The sequence below is a fragment of the Durio zibethinus genome, chromosome 6 (genome assembly GCF_047325235.1).
Source record: "Durio zibethinus cultivar Kanyao isolate XHJ-2024 chromosome 6, ASM4732523v1, whole genome shotgun sequence".
In the NCBI taxonomy this organism is placed as follows: Eukaryota; Viridiplantae; Streptophyta; class Magnoliopsida; order Malvales; family Malvaceae; genus Durio; species Durio zibethinus.
This window is the reverse complement of record NC_143167.1, coordinates 29,712,698-29,739,519: the sequence shown is the minus strand read 5'-3', so window position 1 is coordinate 29,739,519 and position 26,822 is coordinate 29,712,698. Positions and strand designations below refer to the sequence as shown.

The 26,822-nt window shown below is 33.7% G+C and overlaps 6 protein-coding genes across 12 annotated transcripts; 3 read left to right on the top strand and 3 right to left on the bottom strand.

Annotated features, from left to right (window-relative positions):
* Nucleotides 1–519: 519 nt before the first annotated feature.
* Nucleotides 520–3,864, top strand: RPA2 (replicon protein A2). Of its 2 annotated transcripts, XM_022874786.2 has the most exons (11): nt 520–673; nt 758–869; nt 1,038–1,148; nt 1,344–1,441; nt 1,638–1,679; nt 1,798–1,875; nt 2,498–2,576; nt 2,690–2,791; nt 2,879–2,958; nt 3,377–3,445; nt 3,535–3,864. In XM_022874786.2, the coding sequence occupies exons 2-11, from the start codon at nt 768–770 to the stop codon at nt 3,617–3,619; spliced, it is 846 nt and encodes a 281-aa protein (XP_022730521.2). In that variant the 5' UTR covers nt 520–673; nt 758–767; the 3' UTR covers nt 3,620–3,864. The 2 variants fall into 2 exon arrangements, with proteins under 2 accessions (XP_022730521.2, XP_089618783.1); XM_089762657.1 differs by lacking the exon at nt 520–673 and having other exon boundaries at nt 715–869; nt 2,696–2,791.
* A 1,991-nt stretch (nt 3,865–5,855) lies between these two features.
* Nucleotides 5,856–6,859, bottom strand: LOC111285999 (flowering-promoting factor 1-like protein 2). The gene has a single exon (XM_022875752.2). It carries the CDS (start codon nt 6,633–6,635, stop codon nt 6,336–6,338), a length of 300 nt encoding a protein of 99 aa, XP_022731487.1. The 5' UTR covers nt 6,636–6,859; the 3' UTR covers nt 5,856–6,335.
* A 5,204-nt stretch (nt 6,860–12,063) lies between these two features.
* Nucleotides 12,064–13,327, top strand: LOC111285983 (fasciclin-like arabinogalactan protein 3). The gene has a single exon (XM_022875727.2). It carries the CDS (start codon nt 12,183–12,185, stop codon nt 13,089–13,091), a length of 909 nt encoding a protein of 302 aa, XP_022731462.2. The 5' UTR covers nt 12,064–12,182; the 3' UTR covers nt 13,092–13,327.
* Nucleotides 13,328–13,596: 269 nt separating this feature from the next.
* Nucleotides 13,597–17,103, bottom strand: LOC111285483 (uncharacterized). Of its 5 annotated transcripts, none has more exons than XR_016343025.1 (5): nt 16,407–17,084; nt 15,587–15,683; nt 14,602–14,661; nt 13,777–13,951; nt 13,597–13,687 (listed from the first exon to the last, which is right to left on the bottom strand). XR_016343025.1 is itself a non-coding variant. In XM_022874966.2 (4 exons), exons 1-4 carry the CDS (start codon nt 16,745–16,747, stop codon nt 13,871–13,873), a joined length of 579 nt encoding a protein of 192 aa, XP_022730701.2. In that variant the 5' UTR covers nt 16,748–17,084; the 3' UTR covers nt 13,597–13,870. The 5 variants fall into 5 exon arrangements, 1 of the variants encoding a protein (XP_022730701.2); XR_016343024.1 differs by having other exon boundaries at nt 13,597–13,675; XR_002689736.2 differs by lacking the exon at nt 13,597–13,687 and adding an exon at nt 15,211–15,496 and having other exon boundaries at nt 13,873–13,951; nt 16,407–17,103.
* Nucleotides 17,104–18,021: 918 nt separating this feature from the next.
* Nucleotides 18,022–23,825, bottom strand: LOC111285482 (glycosyltransferase BC10-like). 2 transcript variants are annotated; one of them, XR_002689733.2, is made up of 11 exons: nt 23,684–23,825; nt 22,182–22,693; nt 21,623–21,721; nt 21,037–21,137; nt 20,878–20,949; nt 20,648–20,738; nt 19,081–19,161; nt 18,812–18,871; nt 18,536–18,658; nt 18,387–18,454; nt 18,022–18,302 (listed from the first exon to the last, which is right to left on the bottom strand). XR_002689733.2 is itself a non-coding variant. In XM_022874963.2 (11 exons), exons 2-11 carry the CDS (start codon nt 22,560–22,562, stop codon nt 18,174–18,176), a joined length of 1,176 nt encoding a protein of 391 aa, XP_022730698.1. In that variant the 5' UTR covers nt 22,563–22,693; nt 23,684–23,825; the 3' UTR covers nt 18,022–18,173. The 2 variants fall into 2 exon arrangements, 1 of the variants encoding a protein (XP_022730698.1); XM_022874963.2 differs by having other exon boundaries at nt 18,387–18,425.
* Nucleotides 23,826–25,086: 1,261 nt separating this feature from the next.
* On the top strand, nt 25,087–26,593 carry LOC111285908 (Plastid-lipid associated protein PAP / fibrillin family protein). Its single transcript, XM_022875577.2, has 4 exons — nt 25,087–25,385; nt 25,519–25,642; nt 25,799–25,978; nt 26,239–26,593. Exons 1-4 carry the CDS (start codon nt 25,170–25,172, stop codon nt 26,427–26,429), a joined length of 711 nt encoding a protein of 236 aa, XP_022731312.2. The 5' UTR covers nt 25,087–25,169; the 3' UTR covers nt 26,430–26,593.
* Nucleotides 26,594–26,822: the final 229 nt, after the last annotated feature.

The following is a 26,822-nucleotide window of genomic DNA, read 5'->3' as shown; positions in this document are numbered from 1 at the left end:
TGCAACTTACAAGATTCACAACAACATTTGGATGAAATGATTTTAAAAGACTACGAATATATATACTATAGCTTTAACTTTTAATTTACGTCCCATTTATATATTAAATAGGAAGTATCTATAAAAATATGAAATATATAATCTTATTAATCATTAGATTTTATGAATTTTAATCAATTTGACTATACTAGTAGCAATAATATTTAATTTTGGACTTAATTTAAATAATTCGTTCATCTATTTAAGTATGGGGTAAGTATGTGGCAGTTCAAATGATATATGTGCTTGTTAAATTCTTAAAAATTGTGAATTTTACAAGAACTTTTAAAGATGCAAGATAAAAAAATTAAGCGCCTAATTTTTTTTTTTTGAAATATCTTTAAAAAAGTGCATAGTATTTTTTAAACAAATTAAATAAATAAAATTAAGAGCATAATACATTTATCTTATAAATTAAATATAAATTGAATGGATAAAAATTTGGGTCAAAGAAAAAAAAAGTGTACTAGAAAATATTAGCAAGGGAGGACAATAGCAGAAGCGACGAGAACTCGCGAACGGAAAGTGGCGATATTTTGAAAATACCGGTGGGATCTACTTTCCAGTTGTCGCACTTTTCGGAGCCAAGAATCAGGCGGGAAATCCAAACTAATTGGCGGGAAAGTGGAAACAGGTAAATCTCTCCTATATAGTAGTATTAATTATACTGTGCAAATTACAATATCATTTCAACCCTCTATTATTTCTTTACTTCTAGGGTTCCAAATATGTTCTCAAGCAGCCAGATCGACGCCTCCGTCTTCTCCGGTGGCGGATTCATGCCCTCTCAGCCTTCTCAGTTGGCTAACTCAACTCCATCTCCTGCAAGAGTCAGTCTTCTCTCTTTCCTCTTTATATGCCTTAATCTTTTCTATGTTCTGTTTGGCTGCCGAGAATGTCTAGGCCCAGGGAAATAACATAAATCTAGTAAAGGAATTTCGAAATTTTGTGTTTGTTATGGTTGATCTAATTTCCTTTTTTTGTTTGGGGGTTAGCAGAGCCGTGATACACAGGGGTTGATATCAGTAACGGTGAAGCAGATAAGTGAAGCTTCTCAATCTGGTGATGAGAAATCCAATTTCGTAATTGACGGTGTTGATGTTACCAATGTACCATTTCTTAAATCCTTTGACTGATTCCATTTTTATTTGTTTGTTTTGTATGAAAAGAATCATAGTGTTATATTATATCTTGGCACTATAGTTCCAAATCTCTGTAGCTTAGTTTTGAAGAGATTTCAAATAAAGCACTCAACTATTTGATTAATTCAAATCTTTCTTTTTTTGCGTGCTTTGCTGGTTCAGGTTAAGGTGGTTGGCACGGTATTTAACAAAAATGTAAGGTCCTCTGATATTCGTTTCCACCTTGATGATGGAACTGGCCGAGTTGAATGTATAAGATGGTGATGCACCGGTTTCCATTTAGATTCAATGAATTATGAAATATCATAATATTGTTTAGAGTTTCCATAGTACTAGCAGCCTAGTAGGTGTTTTTTTGTTTAATCACTACAGGTAAAGTCAATGTTGAACTTAGAGAAGCAATTTTGATTTGAAACCTGAATCTATTTCCTTTAAATGGATTTTTGTTTCAATCAGGGTTACTGAAAATCTTGATACAAGAGAAATGGATGCATTGGAGTAAGTTCTGTCCTTCATTTAATTCAATTAAGCATTATTTGTTTTGTGTTTTGAATGTCATTAGATGCTTTCACATCAATGTTGTCTTCTTACACTCTTTACTTTCAATTTGCGATAGAGATGGAACTTATGTTCGTGTCAATGGGCACTTGCAAAGTTTTCAAGGCAAGAAGCAATTAAGTGCCTTCTCAGTGAGGTAAGGTTCTAGAAATAAATTTTATGGTTTTCCAATCGTTTAGTGCATTTGGGATCTCTTTTTATTGTTATCAAATTCAACAATTTGTTGATAGCGTGTGCTCTGTTCTTAAATCTGATCATATTAAGAATTCCTATGCCATCTGGTTCATATCATGTGGCATGGTTTCCATTGGCTCATGTACATGTGTTTGTTAGGTTCGCTTATTTAAACTCCCAATGAATCAAGCATTTGAACCAAAACTAGGATAGAAATTATTGTTTCATGCTGCTTAGAACATTGGTTGGTGTTTCATTTGCCTGCTTTGGTTTGGTGTTGCAATAAGAAATTGGACTCTGAAAGAGCTTACAATCTGAGAATGTGTCAATGTACACCTTAGTTGCATTTTAGCGTGGATTCTGGTGCAAATAAAGCACTAACGAGCTTCTTTTGCTGTGTCTCTCTTTTTTCTCTCTTTACTTCTGCCATTTGCTATCTAATTGTCTAACTAACCTGTAATCAATACACTAGCTTGGATATGTAATGTTGACTACCATTTGATTTCTATTTAATATGCTTCTGTGAATCCATGAGCATAAGCATTAGTGTCATATAGTTTCTTTGGTTTTCTTGTAATTCTCAGGCCGGTGACAAATTTTGATGAAGTTACTTGCCACTTTATTGAATGCATACATCAGCATCTGCAGCATTCCAAAGTACAGGTATTTGTGTCTGAAACTGATAAAAATTGCATATTAAAGTGCTTATTCATTTGATTCATTCTCTTGGAGATGAGTATTGCTTTTGATTGGTGTTTTCCTTGTGCTAATTGTAGTCACAGGGTGGTGGTTTGTCCCAGCCACAGATGGCAGATTCATCATTGAACACACCTGTCCGGGGTGCATCAAATGGATGCCAGCCAGCTTTGATGAATGATGTACGAAATCAAAATATGATAGTTTATTGTTTTCTTTTGAGATCATATTTTTCTGTTTTCATTAAATATCATATTTTCTTTTTCCAGCTCTCAATTCAATATAGCGCTGATGGACTCAAAGGTTTTGATAAGTTGGTTCTGAACTATCTGCAGCAACCTTCAAACATGTAGGTGAACTTAAACTTTGTGTTTTCCCCTAGGAAGGAAACTGGGCTTCAAAATATTTTGATTAGGAAAACCTGTATTCACCTGTTATGTATGTGTAAAAATGAAACAGGCATGCATTACTTATATAAAATAATTAAATCAAGCTTTTTCATGAACTTAAATGAATTCAGCTTTGCTTTGTTGGAGCATGTCTTTTTTGCCTTCTAAAGAATCATCAGAAGTTGGTTACTGCTATTGAAACATTTAGTGTGACAATGTCCTTGTCCTTTACTGGATTTTCTCCGCGTTAAGATTTTAGCATCATTAGGTGTTGAAGGATCCAAGAGACATTCATCAAATTCATTCACATGCTCTTGCTTACAGCTTTAGTCTTGGTGCTAATTTTTCTAATTTGATTTGACTGGTTGTTACTTACAGTGGTCGAGAAATGGGGGTGCATGTAGATGAACTTTCGCAACAGTTGAAAGCTCCCATGGAGAAGATCAAGTATCTTTCGTGAATATACTTTTACGCATTTTATTTATTTATTTATTTATATTCTTGTATTTATTCATTTTCCTTCTCTTCTATAATAGGGATGCCATTGAGTTTCTTGAAAAGGAAGGTCTGGTGTACTCCTCCATTGATGATTATCACTACAAGGCTGTAGAAGGTTGCTAAGTTTCTGAGCGTATAGCTCAGCTTGGTATTGGGTGCTTGGCTCTGTAATGACTGATTATGTATGTTAGTTATTTCCCTCGTTCTTCTTGATAGAGCATGTATATATTGGTTTGGATGCTGCAATCTAGGGATACTGTTGAAATGTGATATATAGCATGTCAAAATATTGTTTACCTTTTCGATGCTATATTTGTAATTGAGGTGTTACTAATTTCAGTATGTTCTCAGAGATAGTGTTATGCTAAGCAACCGTCTGTTGTGATAGATTTTATCAATGATCTAATGGTGTTAGCATTTAGCAGTAAGGAATTCTTGTGTAAAAGGGAGCGACGATATGGATAAAAATGCTGACTGTTTCTATGGCGATAATGTCAGATTGCCATTAGCTTAACAGGCATTCGTTACTGTTACTTTTATAGATGCCTTTTTTCTATCTACTCATTACCTTCAAAGTTGCTTGTTATATCTTTCACTATGGATTTGTTTGGAGTTTCATAAAAAATGGATATTGTAAAAATTATTTCATACAAAAAAAAAGAGGAAAATGGTATAACTATGAATCTATGATAAATCTAGACAACATAGGTGGGGAAGGGTTTAAGTTTGAATCTTCTACTGCTTTTTAAGATTCTATTTGGATTGAATTACGGCCATGTTATAGTGGAATGGAGTAATTTTTTAGTGTAATTGCATTACAGTTGAATGTTTGGATTATATAGTTGCGTTTTAATTGTGCTTATGTGGCATCGGTGATATGTGAAGTGAATGTTTCACTAGTAAAAAAGTGGCAGTGAGCCACCACGCTTAATTTTGGACAATTTTATTTTCACTAATATTTTTAAAGTGAATTTATTCTTATATATACAATTTTATTAAAATTAAAATAATTATGAGTTAATTTAAAAATAATAATTTTGTTTCTACTCATTATTTTTTATATATTTGTACCCTTAAGTAATTAAATTTTTAATATTTTAAATGTTAAATTAAATTAAAAATGTATTAAAATAAAATTTTAATTTACTATTAGAGTAATATTTTTAAAGATTATTTTTATTTTTACATCGTCATTGTTATGTTTATATTTAAATATTTATTTTATTATTGAATTTAATATCATAATTATAATAATTAATTTTATTATTATTATTATTATTTTTATTTTATAAAAATTAATTTTATCATCCAAATGAATTATAAACCAAAACAATTTTTTTATAAATTTGTGAAATATGGTGGTGAGTATTTACGTAAACGTTTTTGGAGGTGTAATGTGGTCACTAATCGGGGATTCTAAAGCCATGGAAAACAACGTATTTTACATATACAACCATTTGTCCTTGCTGGTCAACGAGAAAGTCCCACGTGCACTCACACCTCAGACGGCAGGGACCTTGGTGAAATGACATGTTCACTTGGAACACGTGGCATCAATTCGTGGCTTTGTATGAAGTCTGGCAATCTACTTCACGTGATACCCCATCTGCTCTTCCCTCTCCCTCGGGACCTCTTTGCCTTTGGGATGGTCTCCGGCCCCGCTCCATCCAAATCGAGGGATACTTGTTAGATTCTAATTCTATGATTGGATAACTCCCCCTTTCTCTCTCTCTCTCTCAAATCTTACAGTCTGGCTTTTGTCTCTACTTCTTTCCCTTTCATTCAAATTACTATGACCGGAGGAGGACAAGTGACTTTGTGCTAATACTTCATAGTTCATACTATAATATATTTATATATATGATTTTAAATATTTTTCGTCATTTTCATTCAAAGAACAAGTCATAGCTGGATCATCAATACAACTCTCTAAATATCTCAAGTGATCTCATAATGTATTTTTATCTGATTGTTCTCTTTAAAACTGATGGGGAATCATTCATATATATATATATTGTTTAATCTAGTGGTGAGTTTTTTGGATTGATTCTCAACTTACAGGCATTTCTTCTTAAATTTGCCTTGGCAAGAACAACCCTTAACTCCACATAATACAAATACGCGATTCAACAATTCCGGAATAATTGGTAAGAGGTTAGATTTGGTCTGCTAGCTGATGATTGTATTATTAGAGTTTATGGAACCTTAATTGTTTGATGTGATTTGCAAGCGAATTGTGACAAATCATCATTCTCGGAATCATTGAGGCTGACACTTTTTAGTTTGTCCTGTTTCCTTTACAAAACAACAGTTGAAGCAAATCCCAGCAGGCTGACATGGCAGAAAGTGATGGGGGAGTTTTGATTGATGGTAAAATCTCAAACTGCTTTAAAGTTCCATGCATGACTTTATTATTATAAAACATCAAATATTTACATACAGACGTGAAACACAGCAATTCATCATACAAACCTAGTACAAACACTAGTCCACTTTATTGTAGCAAGCAAATTAATAAGGTCTCCAGAGACCAGAGACCTGCTTAAAACCCTAGTGGAACCAATCCTAGTCATACACTGCACCATAACAATGCCCTAAAAGATGAGATTGAAGTCATCTCAGAAAAGGGGGAAAAATAGAGTCAAGAAAAGGATCACACAAGCACTGCAGAGAGAGGTTACTTATGATATCTATATATATGTATATTATATAGATAGATAGGTAGATAGATGGATAGATAGATAGATAGATAGATAGATAGATAGATAGCATGGAATATATATGGAGGAAACAGAGAGCTAGCTAGCTGTAGGCTGTATATATAGAGCTCTCAGTACTCTCACATATCCCGTACGTGGAAGACATTGGGATTCTTAACGACTATGTCATACATGTGAACGGAGCAGAACCTGGAGAAGTCCCTAGGAAGTGAAATCAGATCGATGGAAGATTGCTTGTGGAATTGGAAGAGGTCAGGATCACCCCCGTCGTACCTCTCCCAGCCTAAACCTCTCAAAATATGCTCCAGGAAAGTGTAGGATGATACAACCTCACCAGATGGTAAGTGTACCAATTCCCGTCTCCGGGGACTGGTTTCAAGGCGATATACACCATTGTTAAACACCCAAACTCCAGCCATTTTTTTGTTTTGTTTTCGATGCTTTGTTGTTTGTTTGTTGAGGGGAAATGAAGAAAAGGTGTTGAGAGACTGTTGTTGGTGTTGTTGAGGGAAGGATGAGGGTAGGGGGTATATATATACGTGTGCTGACCCGACACATAAAAACAAAAGGAAAATACTCTTAGGAAAGAGGAGTGGGATATAATAAAAATAAACAATGTTGAAAAGGAAAAAGAAGGGTCGATGATAGGGCATGTTTGGTTTTGGTAGAGAATCTAGATATTGTGGGACCCCATGGGTTTAAATATGAGGGCACATGGATGCCTTTAGGATGTAATTTAGGGCACACGTACCATCCGTGTGCATGTGGGTCTGGAAAGAACCTTTTTATTTTTTTGTATATGTTAGTTTTCCTCTGCTTTTAAAATTGGGAATCTTGTGACACCGTTTTATAAGGGACTCCGAAATAATTTCAAAAGTGAATCAATCGAAAGGTGTGTTTGCAATTGAAGCCAGCCCACTTACATCACGAGATGTCCACGTGAACAGAGCCACATCACAATATTGTCATTGGATATGGATTGGGGAGACACTCATGTTTTTCACGAATTTATAATTGACTAATTATCCGTCTATAAATATTATATATTGTTAATAAATTATATAATATGCTTTATAAAATAAATTAATTTTAAAATTATTTTTTTATAATTTATATATAAACACATATATAATGCGTGAAAGTATAATTCTTCTTATTTCCCTACTAATCTAATAAATTCTCAGTGCGTTTGGTGACTAAGAGCAGGCATCTGTCTCCCTGGGTTTTCTTTGTGGCTTACTTGTCATTCGCTATCATCAATTGAATGAAACCATAAAGGCGGCTTTAGTCCTTTCTTGCTCCTTTTTCTTCTTTTATCCTTATATTTGTTTATAATGCATCACCCCTTGCTTAGCTACCAAAATTAACATAATTAATGTGTAATACTCCCTTAAACTCCTATTATTTGTCATGTATTAATTTTTACAAACTTAAAATTTTTTTATTTAATGAATTGAAGATTAAAATTAAATTTTTTTAATAAAATTAAAACTTCATAATTTTTAATGTCAAAAAGTTTAAAAAATTAATTTTAAAATATAAAAAAAATAAGAGTTTTAATTGTTTTTAAAAAATATGACATAATTTTTAAATATCTCAAAAAGAAAAAAAAAAAAGAAACAGAAGGAGTAATAATTAATTATGTCTTAAATTAAGTAAATTTGTATAGTCAACACTTATATATTTATAGATAAAGATGAATCTATTTATATCAGTGTAAATGTTATTTCTTCTATCTTTAGATTTTAATCAAAATAATTAAATATTTTAAACCTTATTTATTTTAATTCAAAAATAAAAAAATGTGATACTTATATTAATATAAGTGAATCCTTTCTCTCTACATACGCATATTATAAAAGGAGATTCATTTGCAATATATAATCACATGAAACCCAAACTCACGGCTACGATTACTTGTGCATTACATAACTATCTCTTCAGTGAAAAAATTACTTCCTCTTACTAGAAATAACTGTACAAAAGTCTATTATTAACTTATCCAATCATATCCAAAACATGTGATTTAGTTGTCCTTTGAGTGTGTTACGTGGAGACTAATTAGGTTGATTTGATTGTCAATTATTGGAACGTTTAGTAACTTATGATTTGATAGTAATTCATAATTAGAATTTTTCTTAAAGGATTTTCGACACCACTAAAACCTGATTAAAAAAAAAAAACTTTGATATCAAAGTCAAATCGAAAATCATTGAAGCCTAAAGTACTAAGGTGAAAGAGAATTTGAGACCAAAACATTGGGTTTCAGTCGTCTTTATCACATTAGAAAATATTTTATCTTCTCTGCTAGCTAATAGCCTATTCTGTGTATATTTTTAGTTGGTAAAAATGCAACATAACCCACATGGCATCACATGGGCTAAATGGTCCTCACCCCTTACCCGTCTAGTCAAATCTATCATTAGCATGAGCTTTGTCACCGGATATTCGTCAAACGTTACTGCAAATTAATCCTGATCCTGTCTTGCCTTGGCTACAAAATGAGCTCAGCTTTTCGTCCTCTTCAACCCCTTGCATTTGGACATTCTTTCTTTGAGATCAAATCCAATTATTTTGGAAGATATTTTCTTTCATATATATATATAAATATGCTTATTAGTCTAATAATTTGGAACATTATTGGATGGATATATATATGTATTTGGGTGGTTTTTGTCGTTTGCTTCTCCGATCAATTTTCCTTGTAGAAGAGTCTTTCGGATTTCGAAATGTTTAAGTCAGCGGTGGTCCTTTCCCAACATTTTTGTACACAAGTCTAATTATAAAGAAAGATGAAGAGTGGATGGATGGTGCCCTCGGTCTTGCCGAGTAAGGTAGGGATTGTGCATGCCTTTAGACATCCAAAGGAAGAACCACAGAGACACATGGGGCTGCCTTTGCCTTTGCCTTTTCTTGTGTTCCTCTTTAAGCATGCTCCATGTCCTAAATGAAACAGACCCCTCCATTACCCCATGATTTGGTCAGTCCTATAGCTATGTGGTGCCAAATCACTAATTCCTCATTCGACGCCCACGAACTGCATGCCAACGTCTTTTGTTTCCGTTTTGGATTAAGATTTCCAACTTTTAGCTTCTCGTCTATCCTAGAATCAAACCACGTATCTTCCAGCTGTCTACCAATCACAAATAATTTCTTGACACTTCCACTCATCTCTTTGCCATTGCATTGGGGCATGGTTATCTCTATAATGTCCATCGCTCAGCTCTTGAAACCTGCAAATGCATTTCACTTATTATTATTATTTTTTAATGAGCAGTAGTATCAGTACTAGTAGCGTGCATAGTATATATATAGGGATTTGTACATGACATTACAGCTTACAGCTTGATCAGTAATTTGATGGTCAGGTTGGAAGGAACTTAATTGGGTGAATGTGATGATGATGATGATAAAAGGTGCTTAGTTGCATCCAGATTCGATACCCTGCCACATGTCATTTTCCCATATCCCCACTAGGATTCCAAGGATTTTATTTTTCATCTGATCATACAGGTGTCTGGATTTCTGAACACATCATCCTCTTTGACGTGATTAATACAATCCCATCTGCTGCTTCTGCTTGAATTTTCTCTTTTTTTTTTTCATTAATTGCAGAATGTCCTAGTAAACGGTTTTAAGATTTTTCTTTCCTCCAAACTAGTTGGTATATCAAGTTTGGTGGGACATGCAAATTCATCCTGCACCACAAACCTTATCTCCAATATGCTTTACCCTTTATCCTTATGCAATAAGAATAAGGCAAAAGGCATGCAGCCCTCCACTAGAATGCATGATTATCATCTCGTAAAAACCCAAACTCTCCTAGCAACAACCACATTTAAAAAAAAAAAAAAGTTAAAAAGTAGACAAGGATTTGCAAAACTCCCAATCCTTTTCCAATTCCCACCCCCCTACCCTAATCATTAATTAATGCATGCAATAAGTTTGGATAGTTGAAAGTGCATTAATTATTTTAAAGGGCGAGGGCATATGTACTGATCAGTAATATTATAATGCAAAAACAAAGCAAGATTAGGTGTCTAATCCAAAAGTAAGTAAAGGGCATGAGATATTGGGGTATAACCTGTATTAGTAACCACAACCCAGCCGACAATCTAAGCTTAGTTATGAGAGTAAAGGAATAATGCAAAAGGTAAAGCGAAAGAGAAAATTAAAAATAAATAAATAAATAAATAAATATAGTTCCACAACATGAGTTTGGATGTTGATAAGTAAATTTATTTGGTGATTCCATATTTATTCCCTCTCAAAATTAGGAAACAACAAATACATAAACAGTTTTCAAAGTGAATATTGGAATCTTTTCTTTTATAAATAACATGATTTAAAAGAACCTAAGCATCCCTCCCTAGCTTTTGAGTGAACTTGAAAACACTGGATGACATATAAATATAAATATAAAATTAAAATGTAAGGAGGCCGCCATTTACCGGCCATAAGCGTTAATTAATTAATTAATTAGCTAGTTAGGGAATATGATTAATTTAAATTGTAGTACGTAGTGATGATGATCCCGTGGAATTAATGAGTGAATGGAGTAATTGGGCATATAATATACCTTTTTGTGTAATGATTTGACATTTAGCTAATTAGGTTATTGCTTAATGAAAAAGGATATTATATACAAGGCCAACGCTACTATATATACTATATATCAATATAATAGCGTTCATTCCATTCCATTCCATGAAGTTAACAAATGCCTTTATATATATTATATATAAAGCCATAGGTATAGCTAGGCATTGCAAAAAACCCTAGGTTTTTGTGCACATTGATCGCATCCCCGTTGGCCTTTGGAAATCACTCACAACACAGGAAACTCTCTTTCTATAAGCCTGCTAGCTACTATAGGATAGACCGAAGCCCAATATTAATTACCTCTTCAGGCCCCAAATTCTGTAGTTCTCGGCTTCACTCAATGAAACCATTGCCTTTAGGCCCTCTGTCTGCCCTATTTCATTTAATTCATATTCTTTCTTATTTTAAGTGGTCTTTCAGCTCTTATAAATTCTTTTTGTTTTATTTTATTTTTCTTTGCAGTTTTAATGATGACTTTCTAAATGAATTAAATTAATTTCATGCTCCAAAATTTTACAATCATATTTAATTGATTGTTACATATTTATTTACTAATTATAAACGAGAAAATCAAATCTACTTTTAATCTTAAAAAATAAAAATTCCTTTTTATTTAATCATTAGAGTCCCCTTTTACTTTAAGTTGTAGTGGTTTTTTTTTTTTTTTTTTTTTTTTTCTTTAGAATTGCGTGAATGAAATTTATTTTATTTGAATGAATTACTATTTTGTTTGAAGTCAAACTAACAAAGCAGATTATAGATTTTAAATGATTTCAACACATTTATGAAATTTATTTATTTAATATTCCACACGGACTTTAAAATTTTTTAAGAGATTGTTTGACATATCTTATATCTATAAATATAAGAAAAGTTCTTATTTAAAAAGACTGAAAAACAAAGTTGTTTGGCTTTGAGTTGTTAATATTAATATTTATTTATATATGTAGTAAATGATTGGAAATTAAGAAACAGTGGGGTTTTGTATATAGAAGGGGCGAGGGTTGAATTATACTTATACATGGGATAGGACAAATCCAACTGTTCCTTGCTATTAGCATGCATTGACCATTATCTTGCAGCTGTGTTATCGTTATTCTTGTTTTTGATGAATGATCAGCAATTGGTTTTCTCTACCAAAAGCAAACTCCAAACTCTATATATATATATATATATATATATATATATATATATATATATATATAGAGAGAGAGAGAGAGAGAGAGAGAGAGAGAGAGAGAGAGAGAGAGGAAACCTGATTGATCTGTCCAGTGAACAGCCATGTTCGATTACAACCATTAAAGAGAGGAATTCGCTCCCAACCTTCAAATGTAGGCTCCCCCAAACCCTATATAAGAGGAGGCATGAGAAACTCCTCCAGCAGGATTCCAGGCTTTGTTTTAACATCAGCTTTTCGCACAGAATTAATAGTTATGGCTACCGACGTCTCCCTCATCTTCATTGTTGCATTCTTCCTTGCCGTGTCCACCACGTCTACAGCTCTCAACATCACCGAGGTGCTTGGGCAATACCCTGAATATGGCACTTTCAACGACCTTCTTACCAAAACCAAGCTCGCTGAACAAATCAAGAATCGCCAAACCATTACCGTGCTAACCCTGGACAACGATTCCATCTCCTCCATCGCAAACAGGTCCATTGATCAACTCAAGAAGATCCTAATGAATCACATTATCCTTGACTACTTCGATACACTCAAGATCCAAAAGCTGGGAAAGAAGAGCGCCATTCTCACCACATTATATCAAACCACTGGTATGGCTATGGAACAACAAGGATTCTTAAACATTACCAGGATAGGCCCAGGTGATGTTGTGTTCGGTTCAGGCGTGAAGGGTGCACCACTGGTTTCTAAGCTTTTGGGGTCTGTGACTGCTCAGCCTTTCAATTTATCTGTGCTTCACGTCAGCACACCAATTGTTGCTCCTGGCTTTGGTGATCCCGTCCTTGCTCCTCCACCACCACCAGCTTCCAAGCCTGCCCCTGCTCCTAAGAAGGCTGGTGCCACTGCCCCCTCGGAGGTGGAGGAGGGCGATTATGACGGGGAAGCCCCAGAGAGTGCATCCTCCCCTGCACCAGCTGATGCTCCTCTGGCTGATGCTCCAACCAAGGGGAAGTCGCCCCCATCACCCGAAGATGCTGATGAAGAAGAAGCGGAAGCACCTGCTCCTTCCGCTTCCTCCAGAGTGGTCGATTCAAGCATAGCCGTTGTGGCGGTGATGTGCTTGGTCGTAAGCTTGGTAGCCTTCTAAGATATTATTAAGGATTCTATGACGTTGAGTGAGATATAATTTTTATCTTTATCTAAATTTGCAACGAAAAAGCTAGGGGCGGGCTTGAGTATTGATCAAAATTCAGTACTCACCCCCCAATGTTCAAAAGCCTAAACCTCTTATGATTGAAATGACAAGTAAAATTGTCAGTTCCGATTCTTTTACTCCTATTATCAAGTAATCTAATCCTGCTATAACATTTGATAAATGTGTGATATTCAAAAAATCCAATCGAACTTTGGATTTGGCTTTGATAAAAATATCCTTTCAATATTGCTAATCCCTATTTCCAAAACAAATATAAAAAATAAAAAAAAAGAACCTCAGAAGACCAAAATTAAACTATTAATCATTCAAATATATTTTGACACCTTAAACAAGAAGATGTGAAATCAAGAGGTTTTATTTGAAGGAAAACGTTCATGCAATTGCACAACGATAAACAAGAAAACAGAACTGTGAAGGATGCTTCGGAAGCAGTAACTCGAAATTCTTCAAAACATTAACAAAAGCAAAGGTCAAGTGAGTCATTTCAGTGGCCTACTTCTCCTTTGTTCTACAACCTGCCAATATAACTAATGTAATATAAATCATTTTTTGACAGCATGAATGATCAAGAACAGAAGTTAATACACAAAATGAAAATTTCTTTACCAAGCCTTACTTTTGTAAGGCAAGTTAATCGGGTAAAACCACAAAATGCTGTCACCGTAACAATCAGAACATACTACTTCCAGTTCTATACACATATGGTCTCTTCATTTAATTTTGTCAATGATATCCGAGATCACCTTCTCCATGTCAAGGTCCTTCATTGGTTTAAATGGTCGCTTCATGTCCTGCAAAACAATTTGTAGAATTGCAGCAAACTTAATAAGAGGTTTGTACAATAATTTGCTGGAAATATCAGACATGAAATAATATACAATCAAATTCCTCCTCAATATAATGAACCTTTCTTTAGGAAAATAGAAAAACCAAATTTATTCTTGTCAAAGAAACAATGCCACTCATCATTAGTATAAAAAAAATACTAGGAATCAACAATATGTACATATTAATTACTAGAATTAGAGATGGTCTAGGTTCACTAACCTTACTACTGCAACAATTTTATTCATATCACATGCAAATAGTATCATGCACTGTTCTAAATCCGTAAAACATTAAAAAAATATAAAAACAAATATAAATCTTTCTTTCACAAAAGCCAACCAGTCTATTGTATCTGTTTTGTATCAACAACCTTGACATAACAGTCCATATATAATCATATCATCAACTAATCTGTATACAATTTTATTTGTTTCATAAATAAGATTTCTCTAGTTAATGATCACTTTCACAACTATGCATATATATTAAATGGAAGATAGGGAATGAATCTAGAAGGCCTACCCCAAAAAATGAGTATTGAAGGGTAATTTACAACCAAGATATTAAGTAAAATAAATTAATTGTTCATAAATACTGCAAGAAAAAGTTTTACCAGCAAACTTATGAACTTCTCGCCATCTTCCTCTCGTATTTCAAAGCAACCTCTTCTTGGCTGTTGGAAATTAGAAAAAAATTGAGAATAGATCAACCATGAAAGAGACATTCAACAGAAAAATCATTAACACAGGAAAAAAAAATTTTTTTTCCAGAAGGATCTTTATACCCAGAACAGAAAACAAAAGCACATGTAAAGCAAAGATAGCCAAAAATGAAAAAAATCATTAGACTACAAAAAATCATGATTAAGACATCTCTTTCTAACTAGAAAAACCAATTTAATTAACATATTGGTCCATCAAAGATACTTAGCCCTTTTAAGATAGATCGAGAATTGAAAGCAATATTGCACGCATTAACACAGAAATGTTTGAAGTTCAATAAAATTAAGCATTGAAAATAATACCTCATGATATGGTTATAAATTAAGCCATAAATGCTCCAGTCTAACTTCACACATTATGTATGTAAGAATATGATTTCAATTTTAACCACACAACAAAAACAAATGGATCTTTACCTTGAAAGAAAAGGATCTTTGAATTTGGAGGGAATTAACCAAAATCAAATTCAAACATAAAGGAAGAGATTTAGTTCATCTTACATTATGAAAACCAATTGTCAGATAGTGAAAGCATCTACAACTTCAAGTCCTCCGAGTGAATATAAATCTAAGAACAGAGCTATATGAACTTTGCTTTTCAGAGCATGATAACAGAACCCTCTACTGTATGCTTAAACAGAGTTGAAATAGCACAATGTGAATGTCATTAAACAATAGGTAAGTACAATATGACAAATAAAAAACCATCCATTTTTTATTGAAAAAGACAAGGCATCTCAGGTTAAAGAAGAGAAAAAAAGGAATTGCATCCCTTTAATGGTGTCCACTGCAAACAAGATACCTGAGGTGTTAGTTAAACAAAGATTTGAAGAGCAAGTAAACTGGAGATAGTATTTGATGAGACTTCAATGTTAACCTTTTTAGGGTTGAGCAACACTTTGATGCCAGGGACACCTTTCTTCAAACCATCTCTTACTTGAAAGGCCCTTGTCTTGAATGAATTGCATTGATTGCTAGAGAAAAGGAATCATAAACAAAGGATGTCATACAGCAGAAAAAGAAAATATTTCAAGTTTGTGAGGACCCAAATTTCATTCAACCCAACCCATCAAAAGAGGACCATGTCTAATTACCTGAAAAAAAAGGGGAAAAGGGGTTGCTTTTATCACTCAAACACTTACTAATACATTTTATGTTCTTGTTACAAAATCCGATGGTGAACAACATTTTAGAAAATTTTTAAATACCCAAGTGGACGAAACCAAGTAAAATGGGCCAAAGTTATTAGTTGCAGAGAACATATTGTACCAAAACCAACCACTATAATACTAGAAGTAAAGTTTAGAAACTTAATTTTTTTATTTGACATGTAATTTCATTGTTCCCAAAAGTTTACAGGCTACAGCCAACCTGTGGTTAGCTTGCGTGAGTACCAATTATGAACAAGAAGAACAATAAGGATTTAACATTAGCCAAAAGTTTGATAATCGTTGCAAAACCGTAAACCTAGAGTAATCCACGTTGATCATCGGAACAAGAAAAAAGTTTGCAACTTTACTAATGCAACTTGTCTTGTTTGTTTTTCTTCTTGCAAACTTAAAATTTTGATCGTCCAGGAAAGAGAATCTGATTGCTCTTTACCCCTCAGACTTCTTTAACAAAAATAAAAAGACTAATACTCTGCTACTTCGTGGAGTGATATTTTAAAAGGAAACGAAAAAAAAAAGAAAACCAACCAGTGTTCGACTACTACAGCCTTGTTGTGGGATCCATCGTTAGCGACGGTCAAATCCTCAGGTACAGCTTCTGCTTTGGCTCCATCCTCCTCCTGCTCCTCCACAGCCACAGCCTCAGCCTCAGCCTCCTTGACTTTCTCCTCAGATTCTTTATTCTCCTTGGCACTCGCTTTCGCCTTCGACCTGGCTTTTGGTTTCTCCTTGTTGGCCTGAGTCAACTCGGAAGAATTACCATCCGGCTGCCTTGTCATGCTCCGAGTCACCCTCTTAAACGTCTCTTGGCCTTGACGCTTCGCTTGCTCCTCGTCCCCGTCCATGTCCTTTCGCTTCCTGGGAGCCATTTCTCTCTTCCGCTTTCTACTTTGTTTTCTTGGGCTGTTGTTGTGGCTTGCTTTGCTTTTTGCCTATGACGCTCTCCGAAGCAGCAGCATATATATTTGGTGTTCCCGCGCTCTAATTCGGCCGTGTATTTGAACGGACGACTGGGATCAGCTCACTGATTACTTAATCGATGATGCTGGCCCTTGATCCTTAATACTACGAGCGAACAGAGGAAGAGATGTCCGGACAACAATGGAAGGACAGGGAATGTGCCACGTGCTACAACTGCACTGCAGCATTGGCTTTTTTTTCTTTTTCAGCATTGGCAAATGAAAGAATTGTACATTTTTTTTCTTCCTTTTAACACTCTTTTTAGTTTGTAATTTATAGAAGCAAATAAAATTTGTCAAATGAAAGAATTTGTACAATTTTCTATTTCGAAATTTAATTCTTTCAAAAATAAAATACTTCTCAGCTCTTGGATTATCACTTTCTGTTGGTATTTAAAAAATTAAAAAATTTTATATTTTAAAATTTTTTTACTATTAATGTAACAAATAATGATATGACGTTTATTAAAATTTTGACACATGAATATTTTATTAAATATTTAGATTACATCAATAAATTAATTGATAATGTTAATCTAAAATATCAAAATAAATAACAGAATATAAATTAAAATAATGAATTAATAAATTTATTTTTTTTAAGTATCAAGTTAACAAAAATAATAATAATATAGAGATCAAATGAATATTTAATCATTAAATTAAAAATTTTGTTATTTTTTTCACTTTTCATATGAAACATAATAAACTAATTTTTCTTCTTCAACATTTTCTCTTTTTCCTCTCCTTCCTATCAAATATAGCTTAAATCTTTGTTAGATCTCTTTGATGTGAAATTAATTTAAGGATACACCTTTACTTGCTTAAATTTAATATTATCATCGTTTATCCGATTAAAAAAAATATTATTACCATTTAGTAATAGTTTTAGTTGTTTTTAACGTGCATACAGGATGAAATTTAAGTAGATATCTAAACTTTTTATTACAATTGGGTTAACATTACATTGGCAATAAATAATGCACATAACTAGAGATTTAATTTTACCAATAAAAAAAAGAGGAAGCAATTTAGAGAAGCATATAGATGAGAGGAGAAAAAAGAAAAAGAAAAAGCCAATGGAGGATCGTATTAATTAATACCCAATTTATGAAGAACATATCTTAATTAATGTGATGATTAATGAATAATTTAAAAAAAAAAAACAAAGAGTTGCCAGAACATTAAAACGTGAGCATGTGAACAATTTCAATATCAATGGATTCTGGCAAAACAAAACAGTATCTATCAATAGATATAATTTCAATATAAAATTACCATTCGGGAATTTCGTTTAAATAACAATGGGAAGCGTGGCTGAAAGAAATTGATCCCATTACACCGTAGTATAATTAGAGAAATGGATCATCAATCTGTCCAAGGTTTCTGGATAAAACTTTCTTGCGAATAAATAACAAGGTCGCTTCATTGTATTCCACAAGCATGGCCCAGTTATCACTCTCCTCTGCACCCGAAACCAAGAAACACGTGTTGTTTAATTACTATATTTACTTGTTCCAAACAAATAATGCAAACAAATAACTTTTACCTTTGGATCACTTGTGAAATGTATGCTGTCTTCCATGGACTGCAAAAACAGACCGAGTATCTTTAAGGCTATACCAAGCAACATTTGTGAACCCATCATTAATAAATAAACTCTATTAAAGACATTTGGGAAAGCAATGTATGACGTACCGTAAGGTTCTTGAGGAACTCAAATGTAATATCTTGAGCCCTAAATGATCTGGGATGCCACTTCCCCTCAGACCAATCAACATATGTTACTGATCTATTTGCGATTCCACCAGGATCAATCATCTGAAGTACAGAAAATAATTGGGTTAAGGTAGTTGATCTTTTTCTTTATTGTTTGTGTTGCTGGGGCAATAAGTAGGTTGGTTATATGTAATAAATAAGAATTAAAGGAAGTATTGATGCAGCCAGAAGAAACTACAAGTCCGATGTACCAACATTAAAAAAGGTTGGCAAGTAATGCTCGTCTGCATAGCAATTGCGTCCATCCATATTTGGCTGACACAACAACATGAGATGTATGTTAATAAAACATGTTATAATTTTCCAACAACCATCATATAATGGATTCGTGGATAGCATTGGAAGTTGGACAAATGAACTTATTATCCTCAGTTTACAACAGAAACTAATAGAAAAGTAAAATTCTAAGATCAGATTATTCATAAGACAAACAACACTGATTATAACTCTGACCGGCAGATTACCTTGCAGTAAAGCCTAAATTTTGTGTAATATAGGCTGTCAGCCATAACTATTATAGCATGCTGCCGCTTCATGGAGAACCACTGAAATAAGATATGAACCAAAACCAACTAAATGTATGAGAAACATCAGTGTCATGTTTTATCTTTGTTGCAAAAATACACCTCTGTTAGAAGGAGAATACATATTTAGCACCAAAACCTTACCGTGTCCTGCCAATCAACTGCCAAAAACACTGTTACAACTAACAAATCTTATACTTGGAGCCATTTCTTTGCTCAACATAATAAACTAAAAAAAAGTAGTAGATCAATATAATTTTTTTACAGGGGGGAATAGGACATTAGAACTGCACTAATCCAGGAAAAAAAATGCCACAGTTAATTACCTCTATTCTACTGGCAAAAACATAGGTAGCTATCTCAGAAACTGTTTGAGTAGCTTAAAATCAGAGATTTAAAAGTTGAATCAACTAACATGCCGTAAAATCTATAATCACAGAAAGACCTTACCGTTTAATTTATGCACAAAGCAGACTAAAGCCAAAAAGTAATTGTAAACAATTATCTTTTTTTATGAATGAATGCTGCTTTTGCTTAGAAACAAGCAGAGGAATACAGGACAGCATCCTCACTGAAAAAAAAAATAACAATCAAGAGCACAGAATCCACAATGTGGTACACTTTATTATGTGAGATATAAAGAAGCCCCAATGGAGGATTCAGGATTCCTTAATATTTGCTGGTTTTCTATATATCAACTATCAACCTCAGTTAACTACACTTTCAATGATCATGAAATGAAGACAGAGTTGAAGTTTAGTTCCCAGCCTCTGTTCAACTAACCTCAGAATCAGATTTATGTCTATAACATGATCTGTAAACTATAAGTGAAAAAAACTTATTTATACTCCCAAATAGAGTTATCATATTCTGCTGTCAAACTCTTTAGTTATTATAGTGGCACACAAGAATAAAACTGATGTGATAATTCTGAAAAAATGCCAAGGCATATTTCTTTTTAACATTTTATAAGAAATGTCAAAGAAGCATAGTAATTTTTTTCCAACATGCCAACAGCTGTGCGAACTGTTGGTAGGGAATTGAACTCTTAGTTTCAGTGACTAGGGTTCAATCCCAGCAGTCTCCAGTACCAAAAAATTTTCAACATATCATCCACCATAGAACTAACTTTTAAAAGCTAAAGTGAGTATAAAAAGAGGTGCAAGTTCAATTGCACTTCAATCAATTTGCAGTCTTCAAGTATGCCCAGTTGAGAAAAAAGGGAGGTGGCTTGGCTCCTACTTTAAACAAGAAAATATTTCTAAATTACATTAGCAAGCAAGAAAGGAATAGCAATATCAATATCAATCAACAGGACTAATCTAAATGATGCCAACAGGAAAGACCGCGGCAATAGCCACACATATAAGAGTTTGAGAACATTCCAGCATAAGTTCTGACAAGAGAATTATGAACCACATTCCATTTTAGAAATGAAATACAAATATCATTTTTCTGTAATTGGTAAATAAGCTCAAAGCCACATTATTACAGCAAAAGGATTTACCTGTGAACCTTTTCGGAAATTGTTCTTTTCAACTTCGGGCATCATATGCTCCGAATACCTCCCAGTTCCATGCGGACCAAGATCCGTAAAACTGATGAGAGAGAGAGAGAGAGAGAGAGATCAAATGTGGGAAAATTAGTTTTTATATACTCTTAATATTAAAAAAAAATGAAGAGTGCATTCATACTAAGTTACATGACAGGATAAAAAAGGCTTTCAATGTTGCTTACCAGTCAATAAAGCTGACATTAGTGAGCATCAGATAGTTGTAGACATAGTCAAAGTTGTGTAGTGGTACGCAACTGTAGGATAAGGTTTAAAAAAGGGGAAAACTTTAGATAAATACCCATCATGATAATATTATGCATGAAATCTGATTCCTCAATTACCTTTCTGACAGCAACACAAAATGCTGGTTATCAGGGTCTAAAAGTGAATGCGCCAACAGTCTCCTCTCAGCATCAACCATGGAAATTTTTCCCCAAACCACCTGCATTTGATAGCTGTTTCTTAGGAGGCACTATATAAAGATATTCTAGCAGACATGTGATATTAAAGGAGGGAAAAGAAAAAAAAGAAAAACCGAAGGAATTCATCAAAATTTGGGAAACAAAAGGGGTCATCATCAAAACCAAAATTGCATGTGCTTGCCCATCCTTTAAAAGCTTCTTTTTAACTTCCCTGCACTTAAGAACCTTTTCAAGGCTTAAGTAGGTAGAAGATAAAAAAAAACATATAGGAGTTCCTCACATATATTTCAGCCAAATGGTAGGAATAGAAAAGAATCATGAATTTTGACTGAGAAATTAAGTTAACAATCCTCTTCCTTTCTCTACAGATTAGAGGCCGATAACACCCTCTTAGAGTGAATTTCCATCATGAATCTCTCAACCCTTTGATGCAAACTGTGCTTCAGTAGCTTAATGTGATAATTATATACCTAACAAAATGCATAAAATGACTAATTCCACCTACTGTTTCACTGTGAATGTCTCGACCAATAAAATAATGACTCTTGTGTACTGGCTTTTCTCTGGAAGCATGTACATAAACAGAGAATCTGTCCTCGTGGCCCTGCAGGAAAAGATTAAATAATTTGATTTGCAATAAAATTTGAAATTGCTAGAGAAGAAAGGAGTTATACCAACTTTTGAAAGGGATAAGAAATTGCACCTGCTAACACATCCACAAATTAAGAAACGAAAAACCAAGGAGATTAAAATTTTCAATCAAGCACACATTTGTATTGAGTTGAACTCAGAGACCAAAGTCCATAAAACATACGAGAAAATTAATGATCACAACAAACCATGTAAGGCAGCCACATAGAATGAAACAGAAGAATTCTTATTGGCAATACTTGCAAATGAAAAGATGCATAACTGATGCAAAGTCAAGTAAAAAGTATTGATGATCAAGGAACAAAGTCTTACATGAAAGAACTATTCTTATTGGCAATACTTGCAAATGAAAAGATGCATAACTGATGCAAAGTCAAGGAAAAAGTATTGATGATCAAGGAACAAAGTCTTACACGAAAGAACATATCCCACAGTGGCTCAAAAGGTAGTGTCCCTAGAGTCAAAAACAGGAAAGCAATTTTTGAATTCTTTGATTGGATAGGAGGTGTCTTGAGGATTTCCCTAATTACAACATGAGATATTGTCTCATCGTCACTTAATTCCCTAGAAGGAAATGCTGGTGGCCGGTTGTACAAAGTACAATCTCTAGATGAAAAGATATAGCAGGCTGCTGAACTTGTTGGCGGGTAGACATAGGCAGTAACCAAGAATATGATGACAAAAGTTACCAATACAATAATCCACACTGGCCTCTTCAGATGCGGACGCTGTCTTGAACCAGACATGATTAGAAAATCTTTTACACCTAGCTGCCATGCACGAGTTGTCTTCATCTAGATTGAAGGCAACATGTCAGTATCTCAAAGCATCGCTCAATTTCCGTATCTTACCATCACACAGCTTCACTGTTGAGTGTAAAGACCACTATTGTATGCTGATCAGTTTATTTGAATCAGACCATAATCTGAAAAGGGCAAGATGGGAAATAAATATAGCATCGAAGTGATTGGTACAAGCATGCTTAATAAACCTTACAAATCATGTTTTCAGATAGCAAAAATATTGGATGTAAAGCAGGGTCACTATTGTTGTTTTCAGTCACACATACACCATGTTCACAATGCAGATTGAGGGATCTTGATTTGCCACAAAATGGGTCATCGAAGGCATAAATGGGTAAATATAAGTGAAGATGAGGAGAATGGTTCTAAAATTCCTGATAACAAGCTGAAATCTCCAAAACTTTTTTGAAAAAATAAGATGGAACTTAAAGTTAAGCAGCAAATACTCCTTAGCTCTATTTTAGGTAAATGTTAAAGCATTGAACGATAAAAAAAATCTAAAACCAATTTAAAATGTGTTAGTAATCAATAGAATTAGAGCGGGTGAAATATACTTATAAGTTATAATCTAAAATAACATTCAATGGAAAACAAGGATTCTCTTAGGAGACAAATACGGAAGATTTGAACCTTTGATATTGAAGGCATTATATTGATCATTCAAATACCAATCTTAAGATTTAGGAGCAGAGATTTGATAGACTGGATCCTACAAGCAGTGTTTATCAATAGATTTTACCAAATCAACTCTACCTAATAGGCTAATAGTAATATTACAAGTGAAAATAGTTGAAGCAAACAGAAGATTCAGCTTTCGCACTTGCGATTGAAATGCGAATTCAATAAATAGAGGAAAGAAATTCTATGGAGGAAATAAAAAAGAGAAATTATAATCGAAATGAATAAAACTCCGATTGGGGAGGCATTGGAATAGGCATGGCAAAACCGCAATACGATCAGGTCCAAATCTTTCAAGAAAAGGAAACATTCCCATCAATTAAAATAAACAAAAATAAGAGAGAGCAGCAGCAGCAAGCAATTCATGTCGCTGTCGGAGTAAGAGTTAAAAATCGTTTCTCACACTGATGAATAGAAGGAAGAAGGAAGAGTACCTGGCGCTGTAGCTGGAATTTGGAAATGGAATGAAACGTTGATGATGGATTTGACATGCGGAAAGATTGGATCAGAATGAGAGGAGAGATCCAGCAGTACCAGTGGCAATGTGTAGACTTAGACTAAAGACCAAAGGGAGATAGGAAAAAAATTAATAATAATTAATTAATTAATTAATAAATAAAGCATTGCCATGGTTGTAATTTAATAAATAAATTATAAGAAAATAATTAGAGCTAGTAAGAAGGGCAGGATAAGCTAAGTAGGCGTTAATATTTGTCCTTGTCCTACGTGTCCACTACCACTACTAGGCACTCCGCACTACCCTATGTGTTTCATTTTCAACTATTAATTATTAGTAAGTATATTAAATTTCATTGGAATCTGTCGAACTCTAACCATATTGTACACAATTTTGTATGTTTATTCTCATGCTTTTTCTATTCCCTTTTTGCCCTTTCCTACCCCAGACTCTCTCTACCTTTCCCACTCTCCTTGTCCAACTCAACTTCAGATTTCAATTTTCCATCTCCCTTGGATCAGCCTATTCCTAATTTTACCTTTCACGTTTCAATTGTGCTTTCTCCACCACATATATAATCCTAAGACTAATCCTAATCCAAGTGATAGTAATAAATAAATAAATAATGATAAGACACAATAATTAAACATAATTTTTGGATATCTTTGCTTACGTCTGAACAATTAAATACAATTTGAATTTATAATTTTTTGTTTTTCTTTTTATTAAAAATATGATTTTTTGAGGAATAGGAAATTTGAACATCCATTATCTTTCGGAAAAAGTAAGTAGATATATATATATATATATATATCTCTTAGCCTTTAGGGTATATTAAAAAGATTTTTAAAAATTAATAAAAATAAAAATACGTGACTGATTTTTATTTTACTACAAAATTAAAAATTTTCAGTATCAATATATAAAAAAAAATCCAAAATATATTTACGTGAATATAAAAAATGCACTTGTTCCATTGGGGATTTATTTATTAAATTAATTTTAAATAAAAAACAACTATAATCTTTATTAATTATTATCATTTATTTTTTATTTTTATTCTTTCTTTTACGTAAGATTTTTTCTTAACTATGAAATGGTGAAATTTTAATTATTTTTAATTATTATTAAATTTAATTATAATTAAATTATATTCTAATTCAAATATATATTATTTTTATATTTTTTATTCCTATCGTTAATATCGTAAAAATGAAATCGTAAGAGTCATGACCTCAAAGTCCGATGCATAAAGAAGAGGATAACGAGAAAGTAAAACATCTGCTTAGGTGGCAGAACATAATCCAGTTCTTAAAGGGGTGGTGGGTCCCTTGTTTGATTTCCATTCCGACATGGCATTATCATCTGCATTCTCAACTCTCAACTCTTAAGCCAGCCAAAGAAAAAACAATAACAGCTCTCTTCAGTTCGGTGTGTTCCATCACCCATAATAATATCCGCCCATGGCAGCTTATTCCTTCACTCTATCATCCTCCTTCACCCAACCTAAGCCCTCAATTTATGGATTAAAACCCTTTAATCTGTCCTTAAACGCTTCATTTCCGCTCAAATACCAGCATAAGTACCAGACTTTCAGGATAGCTGCAAGTTCGGTTTCCATCAACAATCCAGGACTGCGAACCGGTCCAGATGAACTAGTTGCTTCTATTATCTCCAAGGTAATTTGACTCTTTTGATTCATTTTTTTATTCATTCCACATTTAGTTCTATGATTATTAATTTATTTCATTGCTCTACGTTTAATTTGGCTGACTATCTGGATCTGATGATGGGAACTGAACTGTGAATTAGGTGATGCAAACGGATGGTGGAGTTTCACTGACCAAAAAAGAGCACGAAGAGGTAGCTCAAGTAGCTAACGAGTTGCAGAAATATTGCGTAGATGAACCAGTAAAATGTCCTTTAATCTTCGGAGGTAAAATCAAATGCATAAGTTCTCTGTTATCTTTTGAATCCAAAATGTGCAAGTACAATTCCCGACAAGTTCAAAAGCTCAAATTTGTGTTACAAATCGTTTTTTTTGTTTTTTTGGATGCACTGACCAAATGAAGCGAGGGGTATCTGTTTCCAGAGTGGGATGTGGTGTACTGTTCGAGGCCTACATCACCAGGAGGCGGCTACAGAAGTGCATTCGGGCGCCTCTTCTTCAGGACCAAGGAAATGATTCAGGCTGTCGAAGCTCCTGACACCGTCCGAAACAAAGTCTCCTTCTCTATTTTTGGGTTTCTTGATGGAGAGGTTTCCTTGAAAGGTAGGCTCATTATTTACTAATTACTAGTACATCCGATTATCAGTATAGCTAGCCTTACTGTGAGAGGTTGAAACTTCATCAAATTTCAGAACTACATTAAATACAAATTGGCATTACTTGGTAGTATATGCATTGCAATTTGGATGATATTTTTCTTCAATTTGTCCAACTTAATTAGAGTCATTGGACACGTATTTCTTGTCCTTAAATAAGATATGCATCAGAGGAACACTTCTCATTATCTTTCATGTTCTGCACAGGAAAGCTAAAGGCAATGGATAATCAATGGGTTCAAGTCATTTTTGAGCCACCTGAACTGAAGGTAGGTGCATTGGATTTCCGATATGGTGGTGAGAGTGAGGTCAAGCTGCAGATCACATATATAGATGAGAAGGTCAGACTGGGAAAGGGCTCTAGAGGTTCTTTATTTGTATTTCAAAGGCGTGGATAGGTGTGGAAGATTGATGCTTACGGATTCATGTTTAGAATACTTTAAGATCCTTATGCAGTGCCCATAATTGCTGACATCGTGAAACTGGCGCAACTGTCTCGTAAACGATGGACAAAACCATGCTACCTAAGTTGTTGAATCAAAATGTCCTCTTTTTCCTGGTATTGGATTTGTGTCCGTGTGTGATTCTGCCCATCTGTCTAGAGCATGAGAGATTTAACCTTGCAGCAACATGCCTACAGTTTCTACATTTTTCCACTTGCTAATGCGAAATGTGTTATGTCTGGGAATGTTTTGAGTATTAAGAACATCATTTTGATTAATCAAATAACACAATTTAATCACTCAGTACGATATGGTGGATCATGCTTGACTCAACTGTAGAGTGAAAAT